The sequence below is a fragment of the Arabidopsis thaliana genome (genome assembly GCF_000001735.4).
Source record: "Arabidopsis thaliana chromosome 1 sequence".
Lineage (NCBI taxonomy): Eukaryota > Viridiplantae > Streptophyta > Magnoliopsida > Brassicales > Brassicaceae > Arabidopsis > Arabidopsis thaliana.
In genome coordinates, this window is record NC_003070.9 from 25,549,089 (window position 1) to 25,569,362 (window position 20,274).

The window sequence follows — 20,274 nt, forward strand, 5'->3', positions numbered from 1 at the left end:
TCTTCCTAAATTGAAGGGAGAGATATGACTAAGAACATATTCATTTTTTTTTTTTTACTACCAAAATTAGTAGAAAAAAATAAGAAAATAGGTAAATAAATAAAAGAGATGGTTGGCAGATCGTGGAATTTAGTAAATAGTGCGAATCCCAATAATAAAGCATTTGATGCCTTTCTTTCTTCTACCTCACTTTTTTTATTCCAAAAAGTTTTATCAAGTAGACAAGATTTTTTTTTTTTTTTTTTGTTTTCTAATAATGTCAATGTGTGACATCCTCGTTGTCAAAATCTCAAGATATATGAATTTGATTCATATTTTTTCTTTATGTTAATACAAAAATTAATCTTAGCATCTCAATAATTGTGGGATAAACTGATCCGTTCGTACAATACTTTTACAATTATATGCGACTATGAAAATAATTGGACTCATAGTTATGAACCAATAACAGAAGCAAGCATATAAAAATCGATGAAGAGTTTTTTTTTTTTTTTTTGATATTTAAGAAATTATTGATACACTAAATAGATCAAGAAATATATTCATACACCAAAATGATGTTTTGATTTCTGTTTTTTTTTGTCAACATTTATAAGGAGCGAGACTCGATCCTCGATGTCATGTTCTCAGTGGACTTATCATTTGCAACAAGACTACTATCACTTAACAATTTTGATTTCTGTTTACTATCTAAATGCCATCAGCTTTTATAATTTTCATTTTTTTTCACTAGATAAGTTAGGTTTTTTAAAATTTGTTATTAACTCACACTTCAAATCTTATCAAGATTTTACTAAGGTAAAATTGATGTACCGTCGTTTCTTTGTCGTTGCAATTTTCCTCGATTGATGTATGCTCTATTAGTCCAAATTCAATTTTCATTATCCCCAACCCGTATAAGTGAATTAACATAAGCTTCTGGTAAAAAATGCTTATCAAATGAAACATGTTAAAAGTCATGGACACTTAAACATATTATCAGGCCTGACGTTTATATTGGGCCACATGCTATATTTGTAAAAGACTAATTTTATACGCATTTAAGATTTTGCTTAAGAAACGAATAAATTTGGGCTCTAAAATGCTATGAGCCCAATAAACTGCACATTATACTTGCTCCACTAACAGTAATACAGTTTCCTTTTTTTTGGTAGGCTAATCTGAACAGTTTCCTAATAATGCAAATCAATATAATTAATTAAAGATTTGTTTCATTCAAGTTAATTTAACTCCGAACATTATGTTATGAAGAAGAGAAAGACTTTGTTGTTGGACTTGATGCACTCTTTCGCTCATTAAGGTGATCCATACATTTTAATTTCAAAATTGTTGGCAGGAACTAGATTTTGGTTTTACTGATTTACAATGTTATTAACTACAAAAAAAACAAAAAACAAAACAAATAAGTTATCATATCTATCAAGTCTCAACTATTAACTTGTGGCCTTAGCATCTCCAAATTTCTACATTATCCCTGCTTTTGGTTTCTTTAAGACTTTAATCCCAACCTTAATTCACAGTTTTTTTCTCATATATATAGTCCTCATCATGTAAGTAAGTCCTAGCTAATTTTGCTGAAACCACTCTCTCATATTAATTTTTCGTAATATGTTTAGAAATTAGAAAATAAAATAAAATTAGAAGCTATATATAATTAAAGTTTGTTCCACTAAAGAAAATCTCAAAAGTGTAAAATTGTCAGAGATAATTCATCTGTATAACTTTAAAGTAACGGTGTATACTGAGTTATAACACACAACTGACGTACGTTACTAGAACTATGTTCGTGAATAGAAATAAAGATGAGATTCCTTAAAGCTAGATAAAAAATCAACGGCCAAGGTGAAGCATATTTTCATAAACCATGCATGCCTACATGAAACTACTTGCGACAGACACTAAACAATTCGAAACACTTCGTATTTTGGAAAAATAAAAACTATTGATGGGCTACAAGCAGAAAGCATGCATCGCACGTGTCAACAGCATCTGAACACGTTGCTGGATTCTCTTTTTGTTCTTATGCATTCCGATTTGTATATAAACGTGAACGGTGAACTACTTTTTGGACAATTTATACTTTTTTTTTCTCTATCTTTAAACTAGTTTTGTAACAAAATCACCCACTTACACGTACACTATCTACGTAAAGTGGAGTGCAAAACAGTTCATATCCGTGGAGGTCTAGTAATTTATTTCAAGAAGTTCTTAAATTTATTTTTTTGGTCAGGAAATTTAGAATGTTCTTATCACATTATTCTTAAAATGCATTCGTTATGTTATGTGAATGCACTAGCCAAAAATAAATAAATGCAACTACCATCATTGGTTAATATTCATGAAACTTTTTTTTTTTTTCATGAAACTTATATATCTATTAAAAGTTTAAAACCTTATTATACGAAATGTTTGAGAATCTATTATCTGTCACCACCCGTTTGTGACCAGAGAGTAGATTTCTAAAGTGTTTTGGATAAGTTTAGTGTTTTAGAGTATTAAAAAATTTAGAAGCACTTTTCATTAGACTCTATATATGACATATCTATAATAATATTCCTGAATTTGAATTTAGCATCTACTTATATCGCATAACTCATTTATGGTACTGAAATTTAGTGGAAAACAGCTAGTAAAAGAGAAGTATTGGTGTGATAAATAAAGCTCAGAGGCTCAGGATAAGTCAGGATTCCTTAACTCATTTTAGCTAGCCTATCTCTCTCTTTCTCTCTCTCTGTCTCTCCCTATATATAAATCGATAAATAAATGAGTGTGAGGTAATTAAGGAACTAGAAAGGAATAAGAAATTATGGAGAGAATATGTGAAATGTGGAGAGAAATGAAAGATATAACGGCAATGGTGGTGGTTCAAATAGCTACGGCAGGGTTAAACATATTTTTCAAGCTAGCAATGGAAGATGGTATGAACCCAAGTGTACTCGTGGCCTATCGTCTCTTGTTTGCTACACTTTTCATGATTCCTATATGCTTCATCTTTCAAAGGTTGTTTTTCTTTCACATAATATGGTTGTGTTTGTATGCTTTGATATTAATTAACTTCATGTGATCGATTAGGAAGAAGAGGCCAGAGTTTACATGCAGGCTGATGTTACTAGCATTACTCTCAGGGTTACTCGGGTACGTAATAGTCACACACACACACACACACACACACACACAAAACGAAAAATCATTTTTCGTTTTTTTGGATGTCCTCTTGTGTCCTAAGGTTATATATATGTTAACTTTTTTGTGATAAATTTCTCAAAATAAACCATTTTATAATATACGAAATTGAAAAAAATAATCTATATACATGGTTTGAGTGTTACAGAAGTTTAATGCAAGACTATAAAATTTATATATTCCTATATATGTTCAAATTCGATTTCCTATTGGTTTTCAAACATATTAGCCACTGGCTAGGTAAGTCGTCGGATATTTTAGCTTAGGTAGCATGAGTTGAATTTAGTTCTTACCAAAATCTCCTCACCACAAAACCACAATCCAGAGCACACTGGTTTTATAAAACGTAATTAATCTTCTAGAGTTTAATTTTACTTAAATTTACTTTAAAGTTAAAAAACGTATACTTAGTCTGAAAAACTTAAAATGTACCAAAACATAGAGAACTCTAGAAGATTATTTGAACGTATTCAATATTATTATCTAACATTCAAACAGGGTAGTACTTAGTAGTTTTAACCATTCTACTCAATATTACCAACTAGTGGTTTGACAATAAAAACCAACATGTACCAAAAAACATAGAAGACTACGTTTTGGCTGAAAATACTAGTTGATAATATTGATTATCATTAGTAAAATGTAAAATTGTTGAAGAATATATATATATTGGGATTATAAGACTTCTTTAATGTGGTGATAATTGAACAGTGTGGTGATACCAAGTATCCTAACCATTACGGGTCTAGCTCTAACGTCAGCAACATTCACCTCTGCTGCTGGCGTTCTCACTCCATTGGTCACTTTCATCTTCGCTGCACTTCTTAGGCAAGTCTAATCAACGAATCACAATTTAGTTAACCCCTTTTAATATATGTTTATACCATTAAACAAAATATAATAAACTTTTATGGGTCTCATAGGATGGAGAGTGTACGGCTTGGATCGAGCGTAGGGCTGGCTAAGGTTTTTGGAACATTGTTTGGTGTTGGTGGAGCTCTTGTCTTTATATTCTATAGAGGAATAGAGATCCGACTATGGTCAACTCACGTTAACCTAGTGAACCAACCACGTGACTCCTCACGTGATGCTACCACTCACCATATTTCCATCCTTGGGGCTCTTCTAGTTTTTGGGGGAAACATTTCCATCTCACTTTGGTTTTTATTGCAGGCAAGTTTTTTGTTTGTTTTTCAGATTTCTTATTTTTGTGTTTGTTTTGTGTACTAAGGCATTAGGCATGTACGTGTTTTTTTTTGTTTTTGTTTTGTTTATAGGTTAAGATAAGCAAACAATTTGGAGGGCCTTATTGGAACGCGACTCTAATGAACATGATGGGAGGCGTAGTGGCTATGCTTGTCGCTCTTTGCTGGGAACACGATTTAGATGAATGGAGATTAGGATGGAATATCAGACTATTAACCATTGCTTATGCGGTAAATATCAATCCATCCATTATTAAGTATATATATATATGTCTTGTTGTCTAATTACAAATTCATACAAGTCTATACATGTGTGAAGATTCATTTAGGTTGGCCTTGAATATATGTGCTTTATGTTGTCCATTGTAGGCAATTCTGATTTCCGGGATGGTGGTAGCAGTCAACGCATGGTGCATTGAGTCTAGAGGACCGTTATTTGTATCGGTATTTAGCCCTGTAGGACTTGTGATCGTAGCTCTTGTTGGATCATTTTTGCTAGATGAAACACTTCATTTGGGGAGGTACAAACTCATGTATATTGTATTGTTTTGTGGAAATGGATTTGATATACGTATGTATATATAATATGGTTTATTTTTACTTGAAAACATTACAGCATAATTGGTACAGTGATTATCGTTGGAGCATTATACATTGTGCTATGGGCTAAAAACAAGGAAATGAAGAGTATGCTTACGACATCGGATCATAATGAAACAAATAAGACTAGCAAAGATATCACAGTCAACAATCTCCCAACATTAAGTACAAATGTCCCTTGATCAACCATCATTTATATATGTTGAACGACTTGTTGTTAGTATATTTGATTAAGTGAATATTAACATTATTATTCTATCTAACGATGATTTATTGAACCATCTATGTAAGTTATTATGTGCATATGACCTTTGTACTACCACATCCACAACTTCATAAGATGTTGCATGGATTTTTTTTAACGAGCAATAATAAATTGTAAAATCTTATTTGGGTCTAATTAATTTCACTTCTGAGTCATACAATATGTACATGAACTAGTAAGTTGGAATGGGCCCATAATGGGCCGCTCAAATAACTCTCCTCCAAACCTAAAACCCTTTATCGTAATTGATTCTCCAAGCATCCTTTTGAATCTCTGATTCCTACAAGACAAATCACTAAAAGATTCGCAAGTTGACATAGCAGAGACCATACGACACCAACCTAAACACAGAAAAGAATAACTCATTCACTCGTATAGGCTTTGTCTTGCCTCTTCTTGAAAACATGTACACGTATTTAATTATAAATGCATATATAAAGATCCTACCGACGAAAAAATAAAAAGATTGAAAACATGACATCTGCTTATCGTCCAAGAGTTATTGTGAATGGAACAAGAAGAACAAGAACGTTCCATTACTTCTATTGTCGCCATTGTAGCCGTACCATTAGGCTAAGAAGCTTTGGTCTATATGGTCCCATATGTCCTTTCTGTTCTAGAGAGATCAATCTTCACGATGAGCTTGACATTATGAGGCCAAGCCGACCTTATTGGGATAGTGATACCGATTGGATCACTCTCCATCTTATCAACGAACCAAGAAGTAACCGGTTCAATCATGATGATCTAGTTTATAATACTGACGAGGAATTCGCTGATGTCATGCCTAGTGTACAAATCGGTCCACCACCAGCCTCGCAATCCGCCATCGAGGCTGTAAGGACGGTGATAATCACGGATGAAGATTTGGTGAAAGAGAAGGTTTGTGCGATATGCAAGGAGGAATTTGAAGTTGGAGAGGAAGGAAAAGAATTGAAATGCTTGCATTTGTACCATTCAAGCTGCATTGTGTCTTGGTTGAACATTCACAACACTTGTCCCATTTGTCGTTTTGAGGTTAACTTAGGTGTTTCCGAGAGTAACGTAGACGAAGGAGGGTCTTACAACATCGACAATGATCGATCAAATCGGTTTCGGACTCGGGTTTGTTCTTTGTGGCCTCTCCGAATGATGATTGATTGGGTACATAATCTCATAGGTAAGATTCCACCTCCCGATATAGCTTTCATGGCTTTTCTATTATGCTTATACGGGTTTTGACTATGATATTTAACTCTTAAAAATATATACAATTTCGCAGATATAAGAATAACAAACTCTTGACAAAAAAAAATTAAAGAATTGCAAACAAGAATGTATGAAACTAGGAATATTATTGACTACATATTAAGTGTATTATGACTTATGAGAGAGAGGAGAAGAAACACACATCAATAAGAAACGACAAAAAAAAACTACATAAAGAGACAAAGAGGGTGATCATGAAAGGCTAGAAGCGTGTTTATTTCATGAAACAAAACTTTGGCATTAACAAGACTATATTTGCATTAATTATCTTTTATTCATTTGTAAGTTGTAACAACATGTAAATAAAAAATCTTGGTAATAAGGTTAGTCCTCTACTCTACTAGCTAGGGTTCCATGATCTCTCATAGTCTCTGAAAACGCTTTGTCTCCCTTTCTTTGTTTCTTTCTCTCTCGTGATCATCGAACACAATTTACTTAGGTATGGTTTGAATAGCCTCACCAACCCTTTTTATTTGCCGGTTATCTTATTTTTGGCCTGATTTTGTAAAGCCGAGTTTGTGCCTTCTCGGTTTGGTTTACTATAACCTTCATGTAGAGCTTCCCATGGACTTCTCTACTAAAGACTTAGGATGAGTCTTGTTGTACCATCTTTTATTGTCATGCATTCAAAAATACCAACAAAATTCTACTAAAGTACAACAGATCTCAAATGACAAATACGCAATCAACTATGATGGTCACCCAACCCAATTAAACCAATCTGAAAAAAAAGTGTGATAACCAATGAAAACTCGGCCCACTAAACAGGCCCAACAAACAAATAATAAACCCAAGAGGTGCTTCTTAATCGCCGATGCCTCTCTTCATCAAAATTCAAAATCACTTTTGTCTTTTCAAAAATCACAGCAAAATAATATTCAAATTCAAAATCTGTCCAAATTCATCTAGGGTTTCTGATAAAACAGACGAAGAAGATCCAAATTCGCTAACAATGGTGAGAATTTTATGAATTCCCAATACCCCAATTTTTAAAACCCTAATTTTGTCTGTTGTGGGATTGTGTTGATGCCTGAGTTTTTCTGAATTTGTATTACTGATTGATGATCAGGGAGGTGAAGGAGAAGATCTAGAGCCACTTTTTGATTATCGTCGTGTTCAGCCAGCGAATTTCGTTTGTATCGATGGTGAGTTTCGATTATTTGATTTGGTCACTGAGCTCGACACTCGACAGTGATAAAGATGAATCCTTTATTATCGCTTGAATTTTTGTAGATGATGATGATGATGCCTCGGTGACGCCAATTCCGAAGAAAGCGAAAACTTCACAAACAGTAAGAATTGATTTTTATTGATTGGTTGTTGTCTCATTGAGCTCTTTGTGTTAACTTGATAGATACTTTTGGTATTGTGGGCTTGTAAAGAGTTTTGAATCAATGTCAGTGAAGGAACAATTCGATTATGTACTTCACAATTCATAGGTTGAATCTATCATCATTCCTTTTGGAACTTGAATCTTTTTATATAGGTTGAGAAGTTAGATGATGATGTGAAAGTGATTGAAGTTACGGGTGATGACGATTGGTTGCTTCCTCCACCAAAGGTTATCTTCGACAAAAGTAAAGACTCTGTTGAAGATTCAACTATTAAAGCATTGAGGTAACTTTTGTATGTCTTTGAGTATTTCTCATCTCTAAGCTTCCCATGTTGCTGTTAGAGGCTATGGTAGTGTTATTTGCTATCCGGAAAGAGTCCCAGTGTTACAATTTGATTATAAATGAAATATGTAACGTAGGTCGAAGAAGATGGAGCTCATGTCATTTACAAAAACTGTAGGAGATGTGATGCAGGAAGTTGAGGAGTCTGCTAAAAGGGAAGTTGAAGAATCTCGCAATCCATCTTCAGAGACTGCTGCTCAGTTACCATCAGAGCCTACGAATGACAGGGCCAAGATTGTTATTACAATACAGGACAAAGATGGACAGAAGACACTCCGGGTGTTTGCGGTAAGTTTTTTCACTGCTTGCCACTTACTATCCAACCTTCCATCGACAATAAGCTTACTATCCAAACTTTTTCTAGCTAGATACTAGATATTTAGTAGAGATAAGAATTAGTTGTTATGTCACCTTCGCTACTATCTAGATAGCTAGATATTTCGAGCTTTCTAGGAAAGCAAGAGTATAAATACAGGGATTAAAGAAATCATTGAATGGGGTCGAGTATTTGAGACGTGTATTAGTTGATGGATCTTTAAACTATTCTTTGAGTTCATCTAATAAACTAGAGAACGAGTTCATGTTCTTATCAATGTATCATCACCACATAGCATTTACACACAGAATACATATTGCTTGCTCTCTGTCATACAATGAGCCGCTCATTAATAGATATGCATATTCTGTTAAAGCTTGTAAAATATGAGAATGTTGATTTGGTATTTACCATTTTCTTGTAGGACGAGAAATTTGAGAGGGTTATCAAACTGTATACAGATAAAGCTAAGCTTGACCCGCAAAATCTTGTATTTATTTTTGACGGTGATAAGATTGATCCATCAACCACTCCTTCTGAACTTGGCATGGAGGATCATGATATGATTGAAGTGCACACCAAAAAAACTTGACAAATAGGTAACTTATGAAGTCCTCCACATCTTTCTTCTTGCTCTTATTGTGATATGATGATAACTCATTATCTTCGATTGAATTCAAGTCAGGCGCTAATCGGAATCTGGAATGTCAAATCTGTTCCATCTTTTGCGAAAAACCAGAGTTTTGTACATCAACATGGGCATGGGAAGGGATCTCTCTGCTAACATCTGGTGTTTGTATCTGTGACCTTTCTCATTTTATCGGAATTTTGTTTCTTTCTTTCTTTCACTCTTTCTGTCACTCTTTATTAGGCGTGTATAATATATAAGGTAAACCAAACCATTTTGATTTTAACTAATCCTATTGAATCCAATCTAAAAATCTAACTAAACTTTTGTTTGGTTTTAATCGTTATGCTTTCTCTATCTCTTGAGAAACATAAATATATATCTCACTAATCTAAGACAAAACTAAAACTATTGTATGTATAATCAGTATTGCTTTTTACTAACTGACAAAAACTGGAATCAATGGTAAATCGGTTAAATTCGGTTTAGTGTACTTTTTCCTTTGTTTCTTAGTAAATGTCGTTTTACACTGATATTTTTTATATTCAAATATAGTCTCATGACTCTAATATTTCTTGTTTTGTAACATTAGCTTTTAATATAATCTTGATAGAAAAGAAAACATCACATTAGTCATTAATAAAATTCTTAAAAATGTAAAATTATAAGAATTAACACATTCAAGTACTATTTATGTGTTTTAGTTCATGTGAAAAATAATAAAACCAATTAACGAACTAACCAAGTCGGATAATTGTAGTTTTTGTTTGGTCCGGAGTTAGCTACGACATGTGGCATACAATAATTGGTTAGGAAAAGCTAAGCTTTAAGAGTTAGAGATGATGGGTCGTGAAAGAAGAAGCTGTCACAGTGGCACATACGTCCGTGGCTTCCCCATATCTCACGTGCATACGGATAACGTAATCACCATTTTTTCTAAGTCCCCACCCAAATATCTACGTGGCTTTGCCACGTCATCCTAACCAAACCGACGGATTTGTTCAGATAATATGAAAAAGCTCCTAAAAACAGACAGAAGAAGCTTTTGTCACCAATCTCTGATCTTTTTAGTTCTCTTATCGGTAAAAACTTATTCTTCTCTTTTTGTTCGATCTGTGATCTCTAATAAACTAATTTGATATTTTTTTTGATGTAACAGGGAGGAATCTTTTATATGTTATGTATAATAATAATTGAGAATATGGAAAGAGTATGTGAGTTTTGTAAAGCGTATAGAGCAGTGGTTTATTGTATAGCTGATACAGCAAATCTTTGTTTAACATGTGATGCAAAGGTTCATTCAGCTAATTCACTCTCGGGACGGCATTTACGTACGGTTTTATGTGATTCTTGTAAGAATCAGCCTTGTGTTGTTCGATGTTTTGACCATAAAATGTTTCTTTGCCATGGATGTAATGATAAGTTTCATGGTGGTGGCTCTTCTGAGCATCGTAGAAGGGATTTGAGGTGTTATACGGGTTGTCCTCCTGCTAAAGATTTCGCGGTTATGTGGGGTTTTCGAGTTATGGATGACGATGATGATGTTTCGTTAGAGCAATCTTTTCGAATGGTTAAACCTAAGGTTTGATGCTTGTTTTGTATACATATTTACAGTTTCTTATAACCGGTGTAAGATCTCGGGTCGAAAGTAGACTAATACACCCGAGGCTTGTAGAAAGCCGTCTACAATGGCCAAAAGAGAACCACAACGATCTGTGGCCTTAAACCATAGGGCGAGTCTTTCACCTACTTGAACAAACCACTGGACCATACGCTCTTTAGTTTTTTTTTGTATATCTTTTTATAGCTTTGTAGATGAATAGATCTCTTTATAGCTGATGTACCGATGATTTTGATGGTTTCAGGTGCAAAGAGAAGGTGGTTTTATCTTGGAACAGATTCTTGAATTGGAGAAGGTTCAGCTCAGGGAAGAGAATGGTAGTTCTTCCTTGACAGAACGAGGTGATCCATCTCCATTGGAGCTTCCTAAGAAACCCGAAGAACAGTTAATCGATCTTCCGCAGACCGGAAAAGAGCTGGTTGTTGATTTTTCACACTTGTCCTCATCTTCCACACTTGGTGATTCCTTTTGGGAATGCAAAAGTCCATACAATAAGAACAATCAGGTTTGGTTTAAATATCACACAGTACATAGTCTTAGTGGGAACCATTAGTTACATGAGATTAGCTCTGTTTCTGCAGTTGTGGCATCAAAATATACAAGACATTGGAGTATGTGAAGATACAATCTGCAGTGACGATGACTTCCAAATACCTGACATTGATCTCACTTTCCGGAACTTTGAAGAGCAATTTGGAGCTGATCCTGAGCCAATTGCAGATAGTAACAACGTGTTCTTTGTTTCTTCCCTTGACAAATCACATGAGGTTTGAAATCTTTCATCCACTACTATAGAGTCTAGTTCAGTAACCACTATATATGTTTTATTGTTATATAACCTAAGATCTCTCTACCTTTGATGTGTGTTCAGATGAAGACATTTTCTTCTTCATTCAATAATCCCATATTTGCACCTAAACCAGCTTCATCAACTATCTCATTCTCAAGCAGTGAAACCGATAACCCTTATAGTCACTCAGAGGAAGTAATCTCATTTTGTCCCTCCCTCTCTAACAATACACGTCAAAAGGTCATCACAAGGCTCAAGGAGAAGAAGAGAGCAAGAGTGTAAGTCTTAAACACCGATGATCCTAATTCACATTAAATAGTATATCTTAAACTTTTCATAATGTAACTAGCATTTTCTTAATTCAGGGAGGAGAAAAAAGCTTAATATGGTCCCAAGAAAATGGCAGAGTAACACAATTTCTTGCAATGCCTTTGTACATAAGACACTAATCTACCTCTTCATCTATTTTACATGGCTCAGTTTCTTGCATGTAACTGTGAATCTGAAGATTCATCACTTGTTGATTATTTTCCATTTTGTAACCACAGACAGGTTTGCACCAAATTCACCAGAATTAACCTTTTTAGAAGTCAAATCACAAGGTTTAACTTACAAAAACAATGATGAGATAGCAACAGTGTTACCAATAACCATAATTGGTGTTTGGCTTAAATCATATTGACAAGACCCATTAAAAAGAGGTTAGTTATAGTTGTGATAAATAAGCAAAACTCCTTTTTTTTCTTTTTTGCTTAAGTTCCACTATCTTGCAAGTTTTGTAAAACAAAGACCAATCTTATCCCTCCAAAATAATCTTCAAAACCAAGCAATTAGTTGAAACAAATGATTCTCTTAACCACAAGCTGGGCCTTTGGTTATTAGTATCTCCAGCTACTTATTATTCTCAAAAAAATGAAACACACTTCTCTTAATCATTTCTACATCAAATATTAATTTTAATATATAGTTTTCACACAAACACAGTGGCATAACCGTAATTACTATTAGCTTAAGACTTCAAGACTCTGGTTTGTTTTTTCTGTTAAACCGTAACAACCACCAAATTTTCCTTTTAATTTTGTATTTATTTTTAAATGATTAATTCCTCATAATTTCCCTCGCGCTGCGAATCCAAAGCCTGTATAAATACTCTCTAGCTTCCTCTCTCAAGCTACTTTCTCTCTCAACTTGAAATCTCTCTCTCTCTAGCCAAAGAAAACTTTTCTCGGAAGCTTCTCTCTCGAAATTTTCTCGGCGGTTTCTCTTCTTCTCCAATTTTCTCGGTAAATTTCTATCGCTTTACATGTCAATTTCTTCTCCGATTCTTGATTTCATCGTTTTGAATTTGAAATCCACTGTGAAATTGCTGAGATTATCTTTCTCGGAAACTAGATCTGACTTATTTTCCGTTGTTTGATTCTTCGCGATTCCGTTTCCGATGCATAAATTCTGATTTCTCTGTGGCGATTTTGTGTAACAGAATTGTCACCGGGAAAAATGGAAAACAAAATCGCGCCGTTTAGTTACAGCGGAAGCTCCGCCGGAAATTCATCCAGTGGCGGCGTCGTTTCGTCGTCTCTCTACTCTGATCAACTCTACAAGTCGACTCGCAACATAATGCAACAGCGTCAAGATATGGTGAATCGCGAGGCGTTGTGTTACACGCGTCTCCATGAGGCTTCGCTTGAAGCAGAAGCGCTTCGTCTAGAGAACACTGAACTCCGATCGATGAATCTTCGTCTCAAGAATGAGCTCAACAGTCTCATCAGATCTTCGATCCAGAACCGATTTGATCATCGATCTCCGCTTCGGATGCTTAGCAATCTTTCGATCGGAGGTAATGACGCCGACGAAGTGGAGAATCAGAACCGTACGGTTAATCGCGATGACGTCAATGATAAGAGTCCGACGAGTGTTATGGAGAATGAGGATCTGAATCGCTCTTCGCTTCCAAAGAGCATCTCTGTGAGATCTAATGGCTACTCTAAGGCAAGTCAGGGAGGTGGTGGTGCGGCTGCTCAAAGTGGAAAACCTCGTGGAACCGTCACTAAGCCTGGGACTTGTGGTCAAGTCAGTACTACGGTATATTTCTTCTTTGTTATCTTGATTACTGTGGAAACTTGGTGAGTTCTTGCTTAGTTAGAGATTAGCTTTGGTTTAGTGATTTGGGAATAAGGTAATCATTGAGATTATTGACTTGGTTAACTGTTGAATCTGACTTGCATATGTGATTACAATCCTCCTCTGTGATGCATTAACAGTTGACTGTTCTGAATATAAGTGTGGATTTAGATTCTTGAGCATGAGAAAGAAACAAAAGAAGAAGTGTTTTGATACTGTTTGCTTTCTCTGAACTATAGATGTAAAGAGTAATAGTGAGCTTGATGCTGTTTGATTTCTCTTGAATTATTCTGGTTTAGTGTTTTTGGAATTAGGTAATCACTATAGACTTGGTTAAATCTGGCATGCAAATGTGAATTTATGGCTGCTTATAGCATTTGTACATTTGGTGGTGTAGTTAAAAGGTTTATCTGTTAGAGACATAACATTATATACCAACAATAAGTTTAGATTTAGATTCTGGAGAAGAACTATCTTGATGCTGTTTGCTTTTTCCAAAGTCTGAACTATATGTGTAAAGAGTAATGGTAATGGATGAATGAATGAAATGCAGGAAAAAGTATATCTGAGAAGGTTTTAATTAGAGTCGTTTTTGGTTTAGTGTTGGTTATCATTGACGCACTATAGAACTGGTTAAGTTGATGAATCTGAGCTGCAATTTATGACACCACAATGTTCTATTGCTCTGCTTTCTTTTATGTATAGATGTAAAGAGTAATGGGACCTTGAATGAATCATTGACACACTATAGACTGTTGAATCTGAGCTGCATACATGACTTTGTTTTATGATACTACAATCATTTATTCCTGTGTTTTCTTTGAAGTAGAAATTGATGGTGGATATATGAATGAATGAAATGCAGCAGAAGGTGTATGTGCGAGGAGGAGGGAAGAAAGAAGATCAGGAGGAAGAGATAGAAGTGGAGGTGTACAATCAAGGGATGACAAAGACAGAGCTGTGCAACAAATGGCAAGAGACAGGGACATGCCCATATGGTGACCATTGCCAGTTCGCTCACGGCATTAAGGAACTCCGTCCAGTGATCCGCCATCCCCGTTACAAGACTGAGGTTTGCAGAATGGTTCTTGCTGGTGATAACTGTCCTTATGGTCACCGTTGCCACTTCCGCCACTCACTATCTGAGCAGGAGAAGCTCGTTGCTGCTGGTTTCAAACCCAAGTCATCCCTCAAGCTGATCACATGACCTGACCCTGGTTTCAAGTCCTCCTTCAAGCTGCTTAGATGACCCCAAGGTAAAACAACAAAAAGGGTCTGAAACTCATACATAGTATTCAATGATGATATTGATAGCTATATTGAAACGATTGGCAAAAAAGTGAATAATGTGCATAAGTAAGAGCGTCCTGTAAACACTTTTGAGTCTAGTAGTTGTTGTTTGATATTTTTTCGTTTATTCTGAGACTTTAAAACCGATGTTGTTTGAAAAGTATCATCGGTTATGTGGTGAATTCAAGTACTTGTAGTTATAAAAGGAGTCTTGGTAGTACTACAGAGAGTTGTGGCCATATATGTGATATATTGATATAGTTTTACCAATTATGTGCACAAAACAGAGAAAGATATATAATTATTTGAACGAGGGATTAAGTAAATGTCTAATGCAAGCCCACAAATTGGTATACACAGAGATGCAACGTATCTAGAGTCATATGTATGTTTTCACCTGAAGCACATTATACTAGACATGTTCTCCCGAATACATATAGAATTGATTTCAAATAATAAATAATAGTGAAAAACATAATTTCACAAAAATGTATACATGTAATAATATATAATGTCTTAACATTATTATTTTAGATAGATAAAATTTCATAATCTCTAAAAAGTTCAAAATAAATATTATTTACAATAAACAGTTTTAGTCACATAAATTACAAAAATAATGTAAATTTTAAGTAAACGTCTTTGTCGCTGTTAGGCACCTAAATGATTTAACACCTCACAAACACTGTGTAGTATAAATTGGAGTGTTTGACTACCACGGTTTACAACATTCATATAAACATAGATTTGTTTGTTTTAAGAGAGAAGTGTATATATTTAATATTAGTTGGTAGTTATTACACTCGACTCCTATGAATAACTAGTACTGTAAAGATCTCTTGTAAACTTTAAAGATTTTGTTGAAACTATTTCTTTTACTAAAATTTCTGAAATATAAGCTAATATTTTTTGTGGTTATATATCCAATAATGGGTGTTCATCATAACTCTTAATTATAGTATTTTCTTAAAGCATTTACTAATACTTTTTATTTTTCAAGTGTTTGCTTACATTTCAAACCATACATAAACATTATACCTTTGTCCCAATTCAGAAATTGTTTGACTTACAAAAAAATTAAGGAAGTTTATTAATGGTTTAAAATTGACCAGACACATGTTTCTCAGTTTTCACCACATTTTTCATAAATTGTTATCTATATAAATGTTTCTCAGTTTTCACCACATGTTTCTTGATGTGTCACTGTTCAAATTTGCATATTATATGTTCTTGAAAAAGGAATTATTATTTTTGACCAAAAAATAAAAGAATTATTAATTAAAATTTAAACAGAAGTTATATAAAAGATTAAATATAAAAATTTATTCTTACAACAATTTTACATATATAAATAGAATTCTATAATTTATTTTTTTGACTAATTAATGGATCATTTTTTGTAACATAGCATTACAAAAAGACGACTATTATATTCATGAGTCAAAGTTTATAAATGAAATTACGAATAACTATATATGAGTTTTGTTGAATCTGACTAATAACATGACTTTTTAAAGTATAGTCAAATGATTTTTAATATTACTAAAAATGATTTAACTATATACAAATTCAATTTTGTTTTTAAAAAACTTGTCAATTTAATTACAGAAACTATGACTGTGAAAATATTTTTTTCAAACTGTATATCCAGCCACTAGGTGTTTGATAAGATTTTGAAAAATATAATTTCAATAATTATATTTTAGACTTAATATCCATTTTTAAAAAATAAATTAGAAGGTCAAAATGATGAATTAAAATTTATTCAGAAAGACATTAATTGATACATATATATTCTTCATACGTCTATTATTTGCAATGTATGACTTATTTGGGTCCACTATTTCTATCCATCCTTATATATATGACCACGCATTAGTATTTCTTTATCTCAACTTAATCATCTTCTTAAACCCTCAATCATATATTTTTGTGAAAATTTACAGAGATCATGGCTGGATGCTTAGTTCCTGAATGTGCTGATGATATTTCCATCCTGCTAATCGACCATGACACTGCATCAATCGCGTCTCTCACATCAATGCTTCAACAATTTTCAAAAAGAGGTAAAGAATCGACCAACCCGCATAATTGTTTTTTTTTTTCGTCGTTTATACTAGCATTGATTATTTATTTTTTCATTCACATATCAAATTGTTAAAAAAATTCTTAATTTTTGCACTTGTTCTGTTAAAATTTTATAATTTGTTAAAACATATTATGATGATTAATTCTAAATCTCTTGATACTGTGGTTTATGCATTGTATTGATACGATCTAAGAATTAATCACGATCTACGAAATTAATTTGAAGAAATCTCAAATAAGATATAAATGTATAAATCACAGTGTTTGTCACATAAAAAAGATTTGAAGCTATTTGGTCTTAGATCTCAATGATTTAACCACATCTTTTTTTAAATCAAAATTAGTATTTGCGAAGGTTTACGACGAATAATAAAGTGATTTACATATCCTTTGCTATCTGAGAAACCGTAATGATTTTAAAATATAACCTATATTTTTGTCGGATATTAAGATTTCGAGATATTCGATGATACCAAGAAAAAATACATTCCAATTATAATATAATTATGTATTTATTGACCGATTATAAATTTTAACTAACATACATGTGTTCATCATTATATTCCTTTTTATTTTATTTTTTATTGAATGAATAATCTAACAATTTGTTTTTTTAATAATTATATGTCTTAACCATTTTTCAAAAGTTGATATACATCTTACATACAAATTTATGTATTAGTGATGAGCGTGGATGTGGCAAGTAAGGCTCTATCGATGATTGAGAAGCAGAAGAAGGAAATTGGACTCATCATAGCTAACATTGAAATGCCTCACATAGACTCACATTCGTTCCTCAATGCTTTGCTTCTCAAAGATATTCCTCTCATATGTATGTCCATGTTCACACATTTTTCTTATGTTTATTGTTTCCACTATTCTTTTTTCGACTAATTAACATTTGTTTTCTCTATGTGAAAGTGATTAATCCAGAGATAAAGACAAAAGAACCATCAGATCTTTTGACAAAAAGAGCGTGCTTTTCTCTAGATAAACCAATTTCAAATGACGACATCAAAAACATGTGGCAACACGTCTTCTCTAAAAAGAGTCAAGAGTTAAAGAAAATCAACATAACTGAAGATCAAGAGAATGTCATGGATAAAGATACATATCAGATTGAAGCTTTCCGAGCAAACCTTAAGAGACAGAGAATAAGTCAAGCTTCTTTGTTAGGAAGACGACCATTCATCGACACATTTTCAACTTATGAAACATTCCAAAAGAGAAAAAGTATTGCAAATGTTGAATGGAAAACTACACCAAGTTATGCTATTGAGATTGAGAATAAGAGAAAGGAATGGAAGAAAAGTGTTGGAAGACGTAAGAGTTTGTGGAATAGTGAGCGTCACATGAAGTTTATAGCTGCTATCTCCATTTTGGGTGAAGAAGGTAAGATTTATATTTCACATTGACCAATTCGTTTTTATTTATTCAAGTTTAGTATACTAGTTTTTTACTCTCTTTTACCTTGCAGATTTTCGTCCAAAATCCATATTAGAGATTATGAATGACCCAAACTTAACTCATCGTCAAGTCGGTAGCCACCTTCAGGTTCATATATAAAATATATATATTTTTAACATAGAAATATGTTTGTCTTCTTATTATAGCTTTATACTAATATTTTTATTCTATGAATTTCAGAAATACAAGGCTCAAATTGACCAAATAAGCTATACATTGCCAAGAAATGAATCGAGATCGATAGATAAAACATTCGAATATCCTTCGAACTACAAATATCCTTTCAAAATATCAGACTTAACAAATAATCTCATTGTAAGTAATTCCTTGTGGAATTCTTTAGAAAAGAAAAACTCTGCATCAGCCTCTATCACTCAATGTAAGTATTATTCTATTATATAGATTTTCACGGTGTTACAATTTGTGTCATATAAGTATTAACAATTTTTTTTTAATGCAGTTTTGTTTAAAAAACCTATTGGTGAGAAAGAGGAAACAATGCCAAAGTTTCATATAGGCGGGAAATTAGATCTAAGCAATCATTCAGTTCATGGTAACGTCCTTAACAAGCTATCTATGAATGTTAACTTCGTTCCTTCAACCATAAGTAATAATCCAGCTTACAATATTCTTTCTATCGATAGCTCTAGTATCGATAGCTCTAGCTATACTGGTTTAGTTTCAACTGGCTTAAGTAGTGAAAATTCTCCTATCCTTTATGGTTTACCATCGAATGATGGTGCATCTAACACATGCACATCTCAGATGGAATCCGAAAGGATTTCTATTCCGCAGTATGATCCTAATCAATGTCACCCACATAGATCCATCCTTGAAACTGATGTAAACCAAATAGATTTAGATTTTACTTCTATACTAGATTCTTTCGATCCTCTAGTAGATGAGTGCCTTATGAAGGAAAACAATAGATTTCTTCCAAACCCTACCATGAACCTTTTGGATACCGATATAGACAAGATGGATTGGGTTTCATTTATAGAAAACCTTAGTCACCATGATATCAATATGAACCATATGGATTGGGATCCTTCAACAGCAAATTACGTTCTTCCTGAAACCAACATGAACATAAATTTTCCTGAAAAACATACAAACGAGATAGGTTGGGTTTCTTCACAAGTAGGTTATGTTCCTTTTGAAAATATGATTCCCTCTGAAGTAGATATAAACCATATGGGCATGGGTTATTCTGGAGGAAGTATTCCCCCTCAAGAAGAAACTAATACAAATAATGTGGGCTTTGTTTCTTGTGAAATACATAGTGAAATCCCTCCCAAAACTAATATGGCCATTCTAGAAACCAATTATTCAAATCCGTTAGATTGGGTTTTCCCTGAAGATATAACTTCACTCGAAACCAATACCATCCAAAAGAGTTTGGTTTCTTGTGAAACAAGTTACGATGCTTTGGATAATATGGTTCCTTTGGAAACCAATATGGAAGAGATGAACGATGCTCTTTACGATATTTCGATTGAAGATCTGATTTCTTTTGACATTGATGCCAATGAGAAGGATATATTCTCTTGGTTAGAAGACAATGGTTTTTCTGAGGAAAATAATATGATGGAGTCATGCGAATATCATAATATAGAATCTGTGAATCAAAGTGATGATATGAAGATAGACGATAACTTTGATGATTATCGTGAATGCATGGATTGGATTAACGAAGAGATGAATAAAGATGTATGAATAATGGTGAAAAAGGAGAACAACAAGATTAAAAGTAGTTTATAAATTTAATATGTTTTT

At 33.4% G+C, this 20,274-nt stretch overlaps 6 protein-coding genes across 16 annotated transcripts; all 6 read left to right on the top strand.

The window, feature by feature from the left end:
* The first annotated feature begins 2,401 nt into the window (after positions 1–2,401).
* UMAMIT23 (nodulin MtN21 /EamA-like transporter family protein) lies at positions 2,402–5,383 on the top strand. Of its 2 annotated transcripts, none has more exons than NM_001334348.1 (7): positions 2,402–3,000; positions 3,073–3,135; positions 3,895–4,011; positions 4,107–4,356; positions 4,461–4,619; positions 4,758–4,909; positions 5,005–5,383. In NM_001334348.1, the coding sequence occupies exons 1-7, from the start codon at positions 2,807–2,809 to the stop codon at positions 5,168–5,170; spliced, it is 1,101 nt and encodes a 366-aa protein (NP_001323391.1). In that variant the 5' UTR covers positions 2,402–2,806; the 3' UTR covers positions 5,171–5,383. The 2 variants fall into 2 exon arrangements, with proteins under 2 accessions (NP_001323391.1, NP_176984.2); NM_105487.3 differs by having other exon boundaries at positions 2,834–3,000; positions 5,005–5,175.
* Positions 5,384–5,632: 249 nt separating this feature from the next.
* On the top strand, positions 5,633–7,009 carry AT1G68180 (RING/U-box superfamily protein). Its single transcript, NM_001334349.1, has 2 exons — positions 5,633–6,412; positions 6,515–7,009. The coding sequence occupies exons 1-2, from the start codon at positions 5,728–5,730 to the stop codon at positions 6,535–6,537; spliced, it is 708 nt and encodes a 235-aa protein (NP_001319343.1). The 5' UTR covers positions 5,633–5,727; the 3' UTR covers positions 6,538–7,009.
* A 285-nt stretch (positions 7,010–7,294) lies between these two features.
* AT1G68185 (Ubiquitin-like superfamily protein) lies at positions 7,295–9,445 on the top strand. Of its 3 annotated transcripts, none has more exons than NM_001334350.1 (7): positions 7,295–7,456; positions 7,571–7,646; positions 7,735–7,793; positions 7,988–8,118; positions 8,255–8,465; positions 8,918–9,092; positions 9,179–9,445. In NM_001334350.1, the coding sequence occupies exons 1-6, from the start codon at positions 7,316–7,318 to the stop codon at positions 9,083–9,085; spliced, it is 786 nt and encodes a 261-aa protein (NP_001322066.1). In that variant the 5' UTR covers positions 7,295–7,315; the 3' UTR covers positions 9,086–9,092; positions 9,179–9,445. The 3 variants fall into 3 exon arrangements, with proteins under 3 accessions (NP_001322066.1, NP_564924.1, NP_001322067.1); NM_105489.3 differs by having other exon boundaries at positions 7,330–7,456; positions 9,179–9,444; NM_001334351.1 differs by having other exon boundaries at positions 7,330–7,456; positions 8,918–9,436.
* A 260-nt stretch (positions 9,446–9,705) lies between these two features.
* On the top strand, positions 9,706–12,160 carry BBX27 (B-box zinc finger family protein). Of its 3 annotated transcripts, none has more exons than NM_001334352.1 (6): positions 9,706–10,203; positions 10,281–10,703; positions 10,987–11,247; positions 11,324–11,509; positions 11,614–11,810; positions 11,898–12,160. In NM_001334352.1, the coding sequence occupies exons 1-6, from the start codon at positions 10,132–10,134 to the stop codon at positions 11,914–11,916; spliced, it is 1,158 nt and encodes a 385-aa protein (NP_001321976.1). In that variant the 5' UTR covers positions 9,706–10,131; the 3' UTR covers positions 11,917–12,160. The 3 variants fall into 3 exon arrangements, with proteins under 3 accessions (NP_001321976.1, NP_001321977.1, NP_176986.1); NM_105490.4 differs by having other exon boundaries at positions 10,157–10,203; positions 11,898–12,138; NM_001334353.1 differs by having other exon boundaries at positions 9,764–10,703; positions 11,898–12,127.
* A 389-nt stretch (positions 12,161–12,549) lies between these two features.
* AT1G68200 (Zinc finger C-x8-C-x5-C-x3-H type family protein) lies at positions 12,550–15,184 on the top strand (the record flags this gene model as incomplete). 6 transcript variants are annotated; one of them, NM_001334354.1, is made up of 3 exons in its annotated part: positions 12,550–12,815; positions 13,013–13,614; positions 14,519–15,176. In NM_001334354.1, the coding sequence occupies 2 exons, from the start codon at positions 13,030–13,032 to the stop codon at positions 14,858–14,860; spliced, it is 927 nt and encodes a 308-aa protein (NP_001319344.1). The 6 variants fall into 6 exon arrangements, with proteins under 6 accessions (NP_001319344.1, NP_001321770.1, NP_001319345.1 ...); NM_001334356.1 differs by having other exon boundaries at positions 12,698–12,815; positions 14,483–15,184; NM_001334355.1 differs by having other exon boundaries at positions 12,730–12,815; positions 14,522–14,860.
* A 1,710-nt stretch (positions 15,185–16,894) lies between these two features.
* On the top strand, positions 16,895–20,214 carry APRR6 (pseudo-response regulator 6; the record flags this gene model as incomplete). Its single annotated transcript, NM_105492.4, has 6 exons — positions 16,895–17,009; positions 17,714–17,863; positions 17,953–18,423; positions 18,509–18,585; positions 18,679–18,877; positions 18,959–20,214. The coding sequence occupies 6 exons, from the start codon at positions 16,895–16,897 to the stop codon at positions 20,212–20,214; spliced, it is 2,268 nt and encodes a 755-aa protein (NP_176988.4).
* Between the last annotated feature and the right edge of the window lie 60 nt (positions 20,215–20,274).

Excerpts from the sequence above, each read along its gene's own strand:
- AT1G68180 (NM_001334349.1), top strand. The coding sequence starts at position 5,728 with ATGACATCTGCTTATCGTCCAAGAGTTATTGTGAATGGAACAAGAAGA. Across the intron at positions 6,413-6,514 it reads TTGGGTACATAATCTCATAG|ATATAAGAATAACAAACTCT; the intron begins GTAAGATTCCAC and ends ACAATTTCGCAG.
- UMAMIT23 (NM_001334348.1), top strand. The coding sequence starts at position 2,807 with ATGGAGAGAATATGTGAAATGTGGAGAGAAATGAAAGATATAACGGCA. Across the intron at positions 4,357-4,460 it reads CACTTTGGTTTTTATTGCAG|GTTAAGATAAGCAAACAATT; the intron begins GCAAGTTTTTTG and ends TTTTGTTTATAG. Across the intron at positions 4,620-4,757 it reads TATTAACCATTGCTTATGCG|GCAATTCTGATTTCCGGGAT; the intron begins GTAAATATCAAT and ends TGTCCATTGTAG.
- AT1G68185 (NM_001334350.1), top strand. The coding sequence starts at position 7,316 with ATGCCTCTCTTCATCAAAATTCAAAATCACTTTTGTCTTTTCAAAAAT. Across the intron at positions 7,647-7,734 it reads GAATTTCGTTTGTATCGATG|ATGATGATGATGATGCCTCG; the intron begins GTGAGTTTCGAT and ends GAATTTTTGTAG. Across the intron at positions 8,119-8,254 it reads TCAACTATTAAAGCATTGAG|GTCGAAGAAGATGGAGCTCA; the intron begins GTAACTTTTGTA and ends TATGTAACGTAG.
- BBX27 (NM_001334352.1), top strand. The coding sequence starts at position 10,132 with ATGAAAAAGCTCCTAAAAACAGACAGAAGAAGCTTTTGTCACCAATCT. Across the intron at positions 10,204-10,280 it reads TCTTTTTAGTTCTCTTATCG|GGAGGAATCTTTTATATGTT; the intron begins GTAAAAACTTAT and ends TTGATGTAACAG. Across the intron at positions 11,510-11,613 it reads CCCTTGACAAATCACATGAG|ATGAAGACATTTTCTTCTTC; the intron begins GTTTGAAATCTT and ends ATGTGTGTTCAG.